This window comes from Ranitomeya imitator, chromosome 10 (genome assembly GCF_032444005.1).
Source record: "Ranitomeya imitator isolate aRanImi1 chromosome 10, aRanImi1.pri, whole genome shotgun sequence".
NCBI classification, from domain to species: domain Eukaryota; kingdom Metazoa; phylum Chordata; class Amphibia; order Anura; family Dendrobatidae; genus Ranitomeya; species Ranitomeya imitator.
In genome coordinates, this window is record NC_091291.1 from 15,907,900 (window position 1) to 15,921,195 (window position 13,296).

Sequence of the window (13,296 nt, forward strand, 5' to 3'; positions counted from 1 at the left end):
GCGGTGAACTTGCTGGTATGACTTGGTTCATCGTCCTGCTTCACCAACCCAAGTGTGCTTCAGCTTGAGGTCAGGAACAGATGGTCGGACTTTTTGGTAGACAGTAGAATTCATGGTTCAATTTACCGCAGCAAGTCTTTCAGGTCCTAAATCTGCAAAACAGTCTCAGACCACCAGATTTCCACCACCATGTTTTACTGTTCTTATTTATATAGCACCAATAATTCCATGGTGCTGTACATGAGAAGGGGTAACATATGAAGTTACAGATATCGTTTACAGTAAATACATTTTACAATGACAGACTGGTATAGAGAGGACAAGGACCCTGTCCTTGCGGACTTCCATTACTGTTGGTATGATGTTCCTTTTCTGAAATGCTGTTACTTTTACGGCATATGTAATGTGACATACACCTTCCAAAAAGTTCAACTTTTGATTTGTCAATCCACTGAGCAGTCTACCAAAAGTCTTGGGGATCATCAAGATGTTTTCTGGCAAAACTGAGACGAGTCTTTATGGTCTTGTTGCTCTGCAGTGGTTTTAGTCTTGAAACTCTGTCATGTAGGCTATTTGTGCCCCGTTTCATTCTTATGGTGGAGTCATGAATAGGGTTGAGCGACCTTTACTTTTTTAGGGTCGAGTCGGGTTTTGCAAAACCCGACTATATCAAAAGTCGAGTCGAGTGGAATCGGCCGATTATCGCAAAAAGTCGGGGATTGACCGAAACACGAAACCCAATGCAAAGTCAGTGGGTTTTATTTTTTTCTCTCTCTCTCACACAGAAAAGCTGGGTTTACACATTGCAAATCGCTACAGCGCACAAGCAAAACAAATGCCGATAGATGTGCACGCCCCTGACACCTATGTCATCACTCTGCCCACGCTCCTTCATTGGCTGAAAAAATGGGGCTAAACACATCATACGAAACGCGACTTTGGCGCCAAGATCGCCGACCGCATGGCCGACCCCACACAGGGATCGGGTCGGGTTTCATGAAACCCAACTTTGCCAAAAGTCGGCGACTTATGAAAATGAACGACCCGTTTCGCTCAACCCTAGTCATGAACACTAACCTTAACTGAGGCCTACAGTTCTTTTATGACCTCTCAGATGAGTCGCCACAGCCCTCGTGGGGTAATTTTGGTCAGCTGGCCACTCCTGGGAAGGTTCACTACTGTTCCATGTTTTCGCCATTTGTGAATAACGGCTCTTACGGTAGCTTGGTAGAGTCTCAAAGCTTTATAAACTTTTTCCAGACTGCTTGATCTCAATTATTTTCTCATTTGTTCCAGAATTTCTTTGGATAACGGTATGTTTATCTTTGACGATGTTTTGGTTTACTTCACGGTGTCAGGCAGGTCCTACTTAAGTGATTTCTTGATGGAGAACAGGTGTGTTCAGACTCGCCTGTGGCCAGGGAATTTGAACTCAGGGACTTGTAGGCTTGGATTTCTTTTTCCATTAACCCCTTCACAACATGTGGCGTATATGTACAGCGTATGTTGTGTCTCTACCTTTGATGTGGGCTCTGGTGCGGAGCCGACATCTTTCCTGGCACATGTCGACCGTTTGGAACAGCTGACATGTGCCCCTTACAGTCGCTAGACAGCGGCATTTAATGAGATTGCATCGGAAGCGCATCACTAATCCCGCCTATCAGCGCCCGTCACATGACCACATGTCTCTGATGGGTTGGCACGACAACCCGGGGTCTGCAGTACCCTGTGGTTGTCATTGCCGGATTGCTATGAGCGCCGCTCGGCACTCATAGCAAGTGAGTATTTCTGGTCTATGTAGCACAAGCGATCGGATGATTGCAGCTTCTAGTCTCCCGTGGAGACTATTGAAGCCAGTGTAAAGTGACTTTTTTTTTTTTTAAAACTTTGAAAATTTAAATCACCCCAGCATTAACAAGAAAACAATTTAAAAAAAATAATTAAAAATACACATTTGGAATTGTCCCGTTAAGAATCGCCCGATCAAGCAATAAAAATAATTAATCCGATCGGTAAACGGCAAATTGCCAGAATTGCTTTTTTTTTTTATTGTTCACCGCAACCTTTCATTAAAATGCAATAACGGGCGATCAATATATTATTTATTTATATAGCACCATTGATTCTGTGGTGCTGTACATGAGAAAGAGGTCATATACAAATGTTTGAAAGCAGAAGGGAAGGTGCCAGAAGATAGTGATAGGTTGAAGAGGTTGGGTTAGGGATGGGATAAGAGTGGTGGTGAGTTTGGGGAGGTGGGATGGGGTCGAGCACATAGGTGGTGAGGTGCGATTTAGAGAGGAGACCATTAAGTCACCCTTCAGTTATGTTGGATAGGGAGGTTATGGGGTTTGGGCATTGGTCTGGTATACAAAGGGGTTGTGGCGGTTGAACAATGAAGTCTTGCCTTGTTTGGACGATCTGATTTTTAAAGTGTGTGGCAAAGTCCTCAGCAGAGATGAGGGAGGTTGGAGGGGCAGTGGGGGGCGGAGGAGGGAGTTAAAGGTTTTGAATAACTGTTTGGGGTTGTAGGATAGGGAAGATACGAGGGTTGTGAAGTAGGCCTGTTTAGGAGAGGTAAGAGCAGATTTAAAAGCGAGTGTTGCCTGTTTGAATGCAGTGACGTAGTCTTGCGAATGTTTTCTTCCAATGCCGCTCTCAACCCTGGACACTTGCCGGAGGTTTTTAGTGGTGTTATTGTGCCAGGGTTGTCTATTATTACGTCGCACTCTGCCATGAATGAGGGGCGACTGTGTCAATAGCTGATGCGAGAGTGGCGTTGTAGAAAGCAGTGGCACTGTGTCATGGAGTGAGGATATGGATGCCAGTGGTATGATAGAGTCAGAGCGTGTGGGTGTCTAGGTGCAAGATTTCTGCGGGGGTGTGCATGTTGCTGGACATGGGTGACCGGTGAAGAGGACAGGGATGAGAAAGTGAGCAGATGGTGGTCAGAAAGAGGGAGAGGGGAGGTGGTGAAGACCAGGTATGTCCGTCTGTGTGGGTGGCTGCGGAGTACCAGTAAGTGAGTCCAAAAGATGAAGTAAGGGCCAGAAGTTTGGAGGCTGCTGTCTGAAGGGTATCAGTGGGGATGTTGAAGTCACCCATGATGATGGTGGGAATGTCAGCAGAGAGAAAGTGAAGAAGTGAAAGTGAAGAAGCCAGGTGGAGAATTGGTCAATAAAGGCAGTGGCCGGGCCCGGAGGTCGGTATATGACGGCCACTTGGAGGTTGGAGGGAGAGTAGATGCGGACAGAGTGGACTTCAAAAGAGGGGAGGATAAGGCAGGGTAGAGGTAGGATTGGGTTTAAGGTGCAGTTTGAAGAAAGGAGAAGACCCACTCCTTCACCATGTCTGTTGCCGGGGCGAGGGGTGTGGGTGAAGTGGAGGCCACCGTAACAGCGCAGCAGGGGAGGCTGTCAGAGGGAGCAGGGGGGGTGGGGGTAGTCAGGGGCACGGGTTTTATGTTGGAAAGAATGCGGTAGTTGATATTAGATAGGAAGCGGTAGGAGGGTTAGTAATGGGAGGTATGAGCTGTGGGGGTCCAGGTTGGGAGATATGACGACAGTAGAGAGGAGAAGCAGAGAGAGACAGCAGGTGGGACAAGGAGAGTGGGCGGCCTGTTTTGTGTTTTATTAGGAGAGATCTGAGGTTGAGGAGCAGGTCAGCGGAGGAGGTCAGGTGGGGAGGAAAGAGGGAAGGGAGGATGATTATTTGGTTAGGGGGTGCCGGGGTTTGTGGATAGCGAAGTAGAGAGAGGATTAGTGGAGCAAATACTGTAAGGGCATATGTAAACATGATGAAGGAGTAAGATGGGTTAATACAAAAGCTAGGTCCAAGTAATAAGAAGTGCTTATTCAGCAGACATACCCAAAAGAGACAGATGCATAGAGTGGGGTCCTGACTCCTGCCGTTGAAATAACTGCACTTCACGATACTTTAGCTGCCATGATACTTTGCTGCCGAGAGACTCGTGCCTGACCCGCACGCGTGCCCCTCTAGAATTCTACTAAATTTAAAGGACTAAAGGTACCGTCACATTAAGCGACGCTGCAGCGATATAGACGATGCCGATCGCTGCAGCGTCGCTGTGTGGTCGCTGGAGAGCTGTCACACAGACAGCTCTCCAGCGACCAACGATGCCGAGGTCCCCAGGTAACCATTGGGTTACTAAGCGCAGGGCCGCGCTTAGTAACCCAATATTTACCCTGGTTACCTAAAAAAAAAAAAAAATAAACACTACATACTTACATTCCGGTGTCTGTCGCGTCCCTCGCAGTCAGCTTCCCGCACTGACTGTGAGCGCCGGCCGGCCATAAAGCAGAGCACAGCGGTGTGTGCTTTACGGCCGGCGCTCAGAGTCAGTGCGGGAAGCTGACTGCGAGGGACGCGACAGACACCGGAATGTAAGTATGTAGTGTTTTTTTTTTTTTTTTAGGTAACCAGGGTAAATATCGGGTTACTAAGCGCGGCCCTGCGCTTAGTAACCCGATGTTTACCCTGGTTACAAGTGAAGACATCGCTGAATCGGCGTCACATATGCCGATTCAGCGATGTCAGCGGGTGATCCAGCGACGAAATAAAGTGCTGGACTTCTAGCTCCGACCAGCGATGTAACAGCAGGATCCTGATCGCTGCTGCGTGTCAAACACAATGATATCGCTATCCAGGACGCTGCAACGTCACGGATCGCTATCGTTCTAAAGTCGCTCAGTGTGAAGGTACCTTAAGTAGAGGATCAGGTGAGAGGGATTGTGGGAGCAGATTTGGGATAAATTAGCAACTGGCCAACACACCGGGTGAGGTTACATGATCAAAGGCACTGGGCCTGGCTACAACCATATGCTGCAACACCTTGCACCCGACAGTATCTATTATGACCCAAGCATGGCTGTACAGCAATAAGTATTGAATACAATGCAACAAATGAATTTAGCAAACATTCATCAGGCACTGTTATATACCATTAAGGGAAATGTTGCAGGATGATAAGCAACAGATGACAGCAAGCAGAGATTGTACGTTTCTACACCAAAATGGTATAAAAAAAAAAGTCAGTTCAGTACGCAAAAAACAAGCCCTCACCCAGCCCCAAATCATGGAAAATGGCACAAATTTTTATTTTTTTCTAAAACAAACTTTGGATTTTTTTTCACCACTTGAAAAACAACCCAGACACGTTTGGTATCTACAAACTCGTTATGATGACCTTTAGTTTTAGCATTTGGTGAATATGGTTAAAAAAAAAAAAAAAGTAAGTTGTGGAATTGCACTCTTTTTGCAATTTAACCACACTTGGAATTTCTTGTTTCCGATAGACTATATGGTAAAACAAATGGTGTCGTTCGAAAGTACATCTCGTCCCGCAAAAAAACAAGCCCTCACATGTCCATATGGACAGAGAAAAAAAAAAAGTTACGTCTCTGGGAAGCAAAAAAACAAATGCAAAAATGGGCTGTGGCATGAAGGGGTTCTTAAAAACCTTCAATTAAAAATTGCATTTTGCGTTCATTTGTGTTATCTTTGTCTAATGTTTAAATGTGTTTGGCGATCTGAAAAATATTTAGAATTGAGAGTCCTCAGTGGTTGATACCTTTTAATGGCCAACTGAAAAGATGGTAACAAATTGCAGATTTCCAGACTACACAGGTCTCTTCATCAGGCAAAGACTAAAACAAATGCTGAAGAATTTTAGTCTTTGCCTGATGAAGAGACCTGTGTAGTCTCGAAAGCTTGCAATTTGTTACCATCTTTTCAGTTAGCCATTAAAAGGTATCAACCACTGAGGACTCTCAATTCTAAATATTTTTCTATCTACTGGCGAACACGGTACCAAGATATATTTCTTTCCTGTATCATTTGGTGATCTGAAACATTTAAGTGTGACAAACATGCAAAAGAATAGGAAATCAGGAAAGGGGCCAACGCTTTCACACAACGGTCACATTTTCAGTACCCAGTTTTCTTGTTTTCAGGATGATCACTTTCTGAATCACTTCTCCCTCATCCACCATTCTATACAAAAAAAAAACTGCTTATGAAATAAATGCAGAAAGTCTTCAAAAGCTCCACGATGCACTTTGATAAAGGCCAAGAATAAAAAAAAAAAAACATTCAATATTGAATAGACGTCTTTATTATGTTTTTACAAGAGATTTTGAAATGTTACAAAAAAACTTTTTTTTTTCAACGCTTTCTCTAAAAGCCTTTTATGTACATAGTAAAAAAAAATATCCCTTTAAATGGGATCCAGTACAAAGATCATTTTGTTATACAAGTCAAAAGGGATGACAAGGAGCACATTTAACGAAACGAGAATACCTGGTGCGGGGTCCTTCATCTCTTCATAGTGGAAAAGCAAAACCGAAAAGCGTCCCCCTTCCCCCCCAATCTTCTGCACTGTTCTGTGAAACTACCGTTGCATTTAAAGTCATGCTGACCGGCAGTACAGTGTAGTAAAGCGTTTGTCTAGGCAAACCAGAAGCAATCGTGTTTGTAGGCGGACTCCATCTATGAAAATTACGCCAATCCGCTTACCAGATGCAAGACCTATGCATGTGATGCCATGCAACCGATTACCTTTCTTACTATATCCTCCGCTCCCCCCGTTATCGTACTCGTTAGTGTGGCTACAGCCGTAGTAGGAACATGAGTAGAGCCACGAGGTAGAGATATAATAAACCAGCAGCATCTGCTGCCAATAAATATTATATTATATTGCTGTCTCTATCCATTTATGTTCACGGTTATATTCATACATACATTTTTTTATATTTAAACAAGAAAATTAGAATTCCAAAATAAAGAGGTCTTCAAAGACCTCCAGTCGCAAATTATTAAATTTTAGCCATACAAGTTAGCGCAACATATTTATTTTGCTTATAGACTGTTTAATAAAAAAAAAAATTTTTTTTTTTTTTTTACCCTTCAGGGGTATGATTGCAGACAAAAATACGCAGTCAGTATAGATGGTACTGCCTGGTGTATATATAGGAATGGGAAGATGTAGTAAGCGCTTCCCCAAATTGTAAAAAAACAAACTACTGTAATAATCTCCCGCACTGGAATGGGATCATGAATACATCAGCCTCTGATCTGGAGATTTTTGATATTTCACATCCCCCTTTTGAAAAATCAATTTTTTTTTTCCCGTCCAAGTAGTAACAACTCCTTAGAAACGCAGGACTCTGCGGAAAAGCCAAAACGCAGTTTCTATATATTTTATTCCTGGTGACACAGTTAAGTGCTTCTCAACGGTAACACGAGTTTATTTGAGGCGCTCAATCCGCCCGTTGAGGGAAGCTCTCCAGCAGCATCCTCCGACCTTCTTCATAATCGTCTTCATCTACATTAACGAGAAGCTGAATGGTTTCTTGTCCTACAGCTTCCTTCAGAGAATCTGTGATGAAAACGCCTTTCAACGCTTCCAGCAGGGAGCCGTTCATGTAGTCCGTCCAAAAAGCGTCCAGGTAAGACAGTTCGGAGAACTTAATATCGCAGATGATGGAGCCCAGGTCTCTGGATTTTAGCACAGTGTTGGACTGGCTAAACAGATCAAATTGCTTCTCCAGCGGATCCTGCTTTATGGACAGAACGTTCTGGTTAAGAATCGCGTCGTGGCGGCAGTACTCTGCTCGAACGCGCAATCTGATTCCTGAAAAACGGGAGGTAGGTGGAAAGGGGGAAACAAAAACAAAAAAAGGGAGGGAAGAACAAAACAGAAACAATTAGGAAAAAGTAACAAATAAAATTCTACAAAATCATGCAACTTTAACCACTATTAGAGTATATCCTTCAAAATACCAAGGACCAGCAAAACTGTAACGGCTCTAAAGCACTAGAGAGCACATTGTAGTTACCAGTTTGCAGCCAATGCTAAGATTTAGGAGATGTCCTACAATTGAAACAGACTTGTCCTCGTATTTCCGAGCTTTTTTCTCTTAATGGCAACAGGACATGTAGGTATAATCGCTTCAAGTCTGAGTCTTGTTTTTAGATGGTTGCAAGGTAAAATGGCTCGGTAAAGTATCTGCAGCTTTTACTGGATTCGTTATAGTATTAATTAACAAGAACAAGTAGGAATGGGAATATACGACCAGAATGAATACCACTTGGATAGGAGAACAGATAGGTGGCTTGTTACATACGCTTACGTGATTTTTTTTTTTTTTCTGTTCTTGTTGAAGGTCAGTCAACCTGTAGAAGTATTTAACCAAGAGTGCAAAATAGAACATTTCTGTGCGCTTGTCTGTACATACAAATGACATCTCCCTGAAGTATTAAGATCAATGAAAGGGGAGCGGGAAAATCGGGAGCTATAGGAAGCCTATTCTAGCGGAAGCGAGATTCCCCCCCTTTTGAGTGGACAAAAGGGTTAAGGATTAATGATGAATCCTGTATAAAAAATTATGAAAAAGCCGCTAAGGCTAGAGAAAAATGTCAGGACCAAGTATTTTGCTCTCAGAAAAGGAGGCAATACATTATAGGTCAACGCTAGAATAAAGCTGGGGGTTTTCAGGACTAGTTTATTTTTTACTCTAGGTCTTAGGTGGAAAAAAAGCAGGTCGCTGCTAACCTTCCTGTTCTGCCCGGCGCCGCCTCAGGGCGGTCATGGACTGCTCCTGCTGCAAGAGCAGCCCTTCCTCTTCCATGCTGCTCGGTTGACGTCATGCAGATTGACAGCTGCTCTCTGCAGCTAAGTAGCAGGCTGTCAATCAGCATAACAGACCGTCACACCCCATGGACAGAGCGGAGCAGAAGACAAGTGGTTGCTTTGTTGCAGAGACGTCGGTGGTAAGCGTAGAGTCAACCAGCTGGAGCAATCTGACTGCTCTGAGCCAGCAGAGATTTGCCTGTTAGTTCTTGAGCCCAAAGTAAACAAAGAACAAAAAAGGAAGGCGTACCATACTCAAGTTGCAGCTTCATCATTGTTTGTAATTCTGCCCATGTGGAAAGCTTCCAGGTGATCACTGCAAGGACAAACTGATCCAACTCAAACCAGCAACACATACAATGTTGTACTCCGCGCTCACTATCCACTTGGCATATTATTTAGGCTTTATACAGAGGTCTAGTAATCTTGGCAGGACACAATCTTCTATCTTCCCGGGATTAGAGGCTTGCACACGAGACAGTTGTGTTTTTATTGTGCCATGAAACATTTACCACATTATTAACAAGAATGGTAGTCATCCCACAAATGCTTTACGGTTTTGTTTTTTTTCCTGGTTGCACAGATCAGATGCGCCACCGCCAACAGGCAAAATATTTTCTGGATAATTTCTGATTCACCGCACCATAAAATCGATTCAGAAGAAACCGCGGAATGATGATTTGGAATAACGCGTTAACCAATGGGATATCACAAGTGCACAAGGCTCTTGGGTGGAGCATTAAAAAAAAAATCTTGCCTGTGTGACGACCGAATCTGATTTTCTATTTTAAACAGGTACATAAAACATACAGAGGAGACTGAAGACAAGCTCGGCTTGTTATACAGGTCCTTCTCAAAAAATTAGCATATAGTGTTAAATTTCATTATTTACCATAATGTAATGATTACAATTAAACTTTCATATATTATAGATTCATTATCCACCAACTGAAATTTGTCAGGTCTTTTATTGTTTTAATACTGATGATTTTGGCATACAACTCCTGATAACCCAAAAAACCTGTCTCAAATTAGCATATCAAGAAAAGGTTCTCTAAACGACCTATTACCCTAATCTTCTGAATCAACTAATTAACTCTAAACACATGCAAAAGATACCTGAGGCTTTTATAAACTCCCTGCCTGGTTCATTACTCAAAACCCCCATCATGGGTAAGACTAGCGACCTGTCAGATGTCAAGAAGGCCATCATTGACACCCTCAAGCAAGAGGGTAAGACCCAGAAAGAAATTTCTCAACAAATAGGCTGTTCCCAGAGTGCTGTATCAAGGCACCTCAATGGTAAGTCTGTTGGAAGGAAACAATGTGGCAGAAAACGCTGTACAACGAGAAGAGGAGACCGGACCCTGAGGAAGATTGTGGAGAAGGACCGATTCCACACCTTGGGGAACCTGAGGAAGCAGTGGACTGAGTCTGGTGTGGAAACATCCAGAGCCACCGTGCACAGGCGTGTGCAGGAAATGGGCTACAGGTGCCGCATTCCCCAGGTAAAGCCACTTTTGAACCATAAACAGCGGCAGAGGCGCCTGACCTGGGCTACAGAGAAGCAGCACTGGACTGTTGCTAAGTGGTCCCAAGTACTTTTTTCTGATGAAAGCAAATTTTGCATGTCATTCGGAAATCAAGGTGCCAGAGTCTGGAGGAAGACTGGGGAGAAGGAAATGCCAAAATGCCTGAAGTCCAGTGTCAAGTACCCACAGTCAGTGATGGTGTGGGGTGCCATGTCAGCTGCTGGTGTTGGTCCACTGTGTTTCATCAAGGGCAGGGTCAATGCAGCTAGCTATCAGGAGATTTTGGAGCACTTCATGCTTCCATCGGCTGAAATGCTTTATGGAGATGAAGATTTCATTTTTCAGCACGACCTGGCACCTGCTCACAGTGCCAAAACCACTGGTAAATGGTTTACTGACCATGGTATTACTGTGCTCAATTGGCCTGCCAACTCTCCTGACCTGAACCCCATAGAGAATCTGTGGGATATTGTGAAGAGAAAGTTGAGAGACGCAAGACCCAACACTCTGGATGAGCTGAAGGCCGCTATTGAAGCATCCTGGGCCTCCATAACATCTCAGCAGTGTCACAGGCTGATTGCCTCCATGCCACGCCGCATTGAAGCAGTCATTTCTGCCAAAGGATTCCCCACCAAGTATTGAGTGCATAACTGAACATTATTATTTGTTGTTTTTTTTGTTTGTTATTAAAAAACACTTTTATTTGATTGGATGGGTGAAATATGCTAATTTATTGAGACAGGTTTTTTGGGTTATCAGGAGTTGTATGCCAAAATCATCAGTATTAAAACAATAAAAGACCTGACAAATTTCAGTTGGTGGATAATGAATCTATAATATATGAAAGTTTAATTGTAATCATTACATTATGGTAAATAATGAAATTTAACACTATATGCTAATTTTTTGAGAAGGACCTGTAGATGCATTGTACAGGAAGATTTACATTCAATTATTAAAAATACATTGATAAGCAAATACTAAAATTGTTGCAGATGAGACACTGTGCCACGTCAGGAAAATGAGCAAATAGTTTATTTTTCATGTGGCATTTTGTGCAAAACAAAGGCAGACAATTATGTGAATTCTGATACGCTTCAGATTGCCTTTCACTGAATATTTCGAGAATTCACTGACCAATCTTGTCTCCACAATTAGTGGCAATGTCAAGGGTTTATTTAAATACCATGCTTTTTTCCTAAAAGGGATATCCGGTACCATTTCAATCCATTAGTAAATGAAAGGGTTTGTGCAGCCCCCTCTTTCTGAATTTGACATCAGAAGTGCAGAAAGACCACTGCAGACCGTATACACACGTCCGACTAATAGAACAGGCCACACACAGGATACCGGCACTGCCCTGCCACACCAGACATTAAATCATGGGGAAGACACTCTGCACTAACCTTTTTAATGATTTTTTTTTTCTTTTGTAAGCTTGGAGTTCATTAGAAAATACTTGAGGCTACGTGCACACGTTGTGGAAAGTCCCGCGGATTTTTCCAGGCTGATTTTGGTGAATCCGCAAGTAAACCGCACTGCGAATTACCGCGTTTTTTTTTTTTTTGCAGATTTCACATGTGGTTTTACACCTGTGGATTCAACCGCTGCGGAATCCGCACAAAGAATTGACATGCTGCGGAATAAACAACGCTATGTTTCCGCACGTTTTTTTTTTTTTTTTTACGCAGCATGTGCACTACGGATATGGTTTTCCATAGGTTTACATGGTCCTGTAAACTCAGGGAAAACTGCTGGGACTCCGCAGCGTCAAAACCGCTGCAGATCCACAGCAAAATCCGCAGCGTGTGCACATAGCTTCAGGCTAGTTTCACACTAGCGTTTACCTGATCTGCGGACTTCCTCCGTGAAGGGCCGCCCTCGGCCACACTTCCGCCGCTAGCTCCACCTACGTTTGCATGCGGCCTGCATACCCATCTTTAGCATTAGGTACGCTGGTCGTGCCGCTATATGTGGATGTTTCCGCATGCGTCGTTTTGACGATGCGGCGACCAGCATAGGACGCAGCCTGTAGCATTTTTTTTCTCCGCATCGTCAAAACGACGCATGCGGAAGCATCCGCATACAGCCGCACGACCTGCGTACCTAATGTTAAAGATAGGTACGCAGGCCGCATGCAGAAGTAGGCGGAGCTGGAGGCAGAGGTGCGGTCGAGGGTGGGGCTTCACGCAGGAAGTCCGCAGCCCGCCGCAGATCAGGTAAACGCTGGTGTGAAACTAGCCTAAGACTGTTATCGGGACCTTTTTTTTTTTTCTTAGTTTCTTTTTTTATGGGGCCAAGCATTTCTCAGCAGATGGTTGCCAACTACCTACCTAACTACCTACCTGTTCTGCTGTGTGACAAGAGCTCCTGGTGACAATCCTTCCGCTTCCTGCGACATCAACGGAGCAGTGCCTTCTCTTCCACTCTGTTGGTCATGTTGGTTCAGCTTTAAGCAGTGGAGATTCGGTTGTCAATATGTCAGCAGAGCAGAAGAGAAGGCACTGATCTGGCAACAGGACATCAATGGAAGCAGAAGAAGAATTGCTGCCAGGACTGAACAGGTAGGTCGTTATTAGCAACTACCTTGTGATAAGTGCTTCGCACCATACAGGGTAAAAAAAAAAAAAAAAAAAAAGTCCTGAAAAACCCCCTGAAGGGGAGACTCACAAGGCTGTATAGCTCGGACTAAGATTGCAATGCTCGGACTGGCCGTCACCTTTCCCGACCAAAGCGCGACAGCTGCATAGAAAAACGTCCTGTCCCGCTCCTCTCGTGAGAGCTGATGGCCAGTCCGAGCGTTGTGTTACCCTCCTCTGAATTATACGGCCATGTGACTTACTCTTTCGTTTTTAAATGAATCATGGCAAACTATTGGTGTGAACAAAGCCTTACACACTTCACCTTCCTCACCCAGATTTTCATTGAAGATCTGGCTTTGAACAACGATGGCTGGATAGTCATCTATGCGTTGACTGTAGCACGTGTTATTTGATGGCACAAGCAGCCATCTCTGTAGATTTTACACACACACTATACATAGACACATGCAGGTTTTAGATACGATGACTATAGAGCTGATGTTATTCAAAAATCAAATTTTTATTAAAAAAG

General features: G+C 43.8%; 1 protein-coding gene across 2 annotated transcripts in view; it reads right to left on the reverse strand.

Annotated features, from left to right (window-relative positions):
* Positions 1–6,110: 6,110 nt before the first annotated feature.
* Positions 6,111–13,296, reverse strand: part of DEDD2 (death effector domain containing 2) — a 36,103-nt gene continuing 28,917 nt past the window's right edge. For both annotated transcript variants that reach the window (XM_069742094.1, XM_069742095.1), the window contains exon 5: positions 6,111–7,651. In XM_069742094.1, coding sequence (XP_069598195.1) covers positions 7,278–7,651 — 374 coding nt within the window. In that variant the 3' untranslated portion in view covers positions 6,111–7,277. The remainder of the gene's footprint in view (positions 7,652–13,296) is intronic.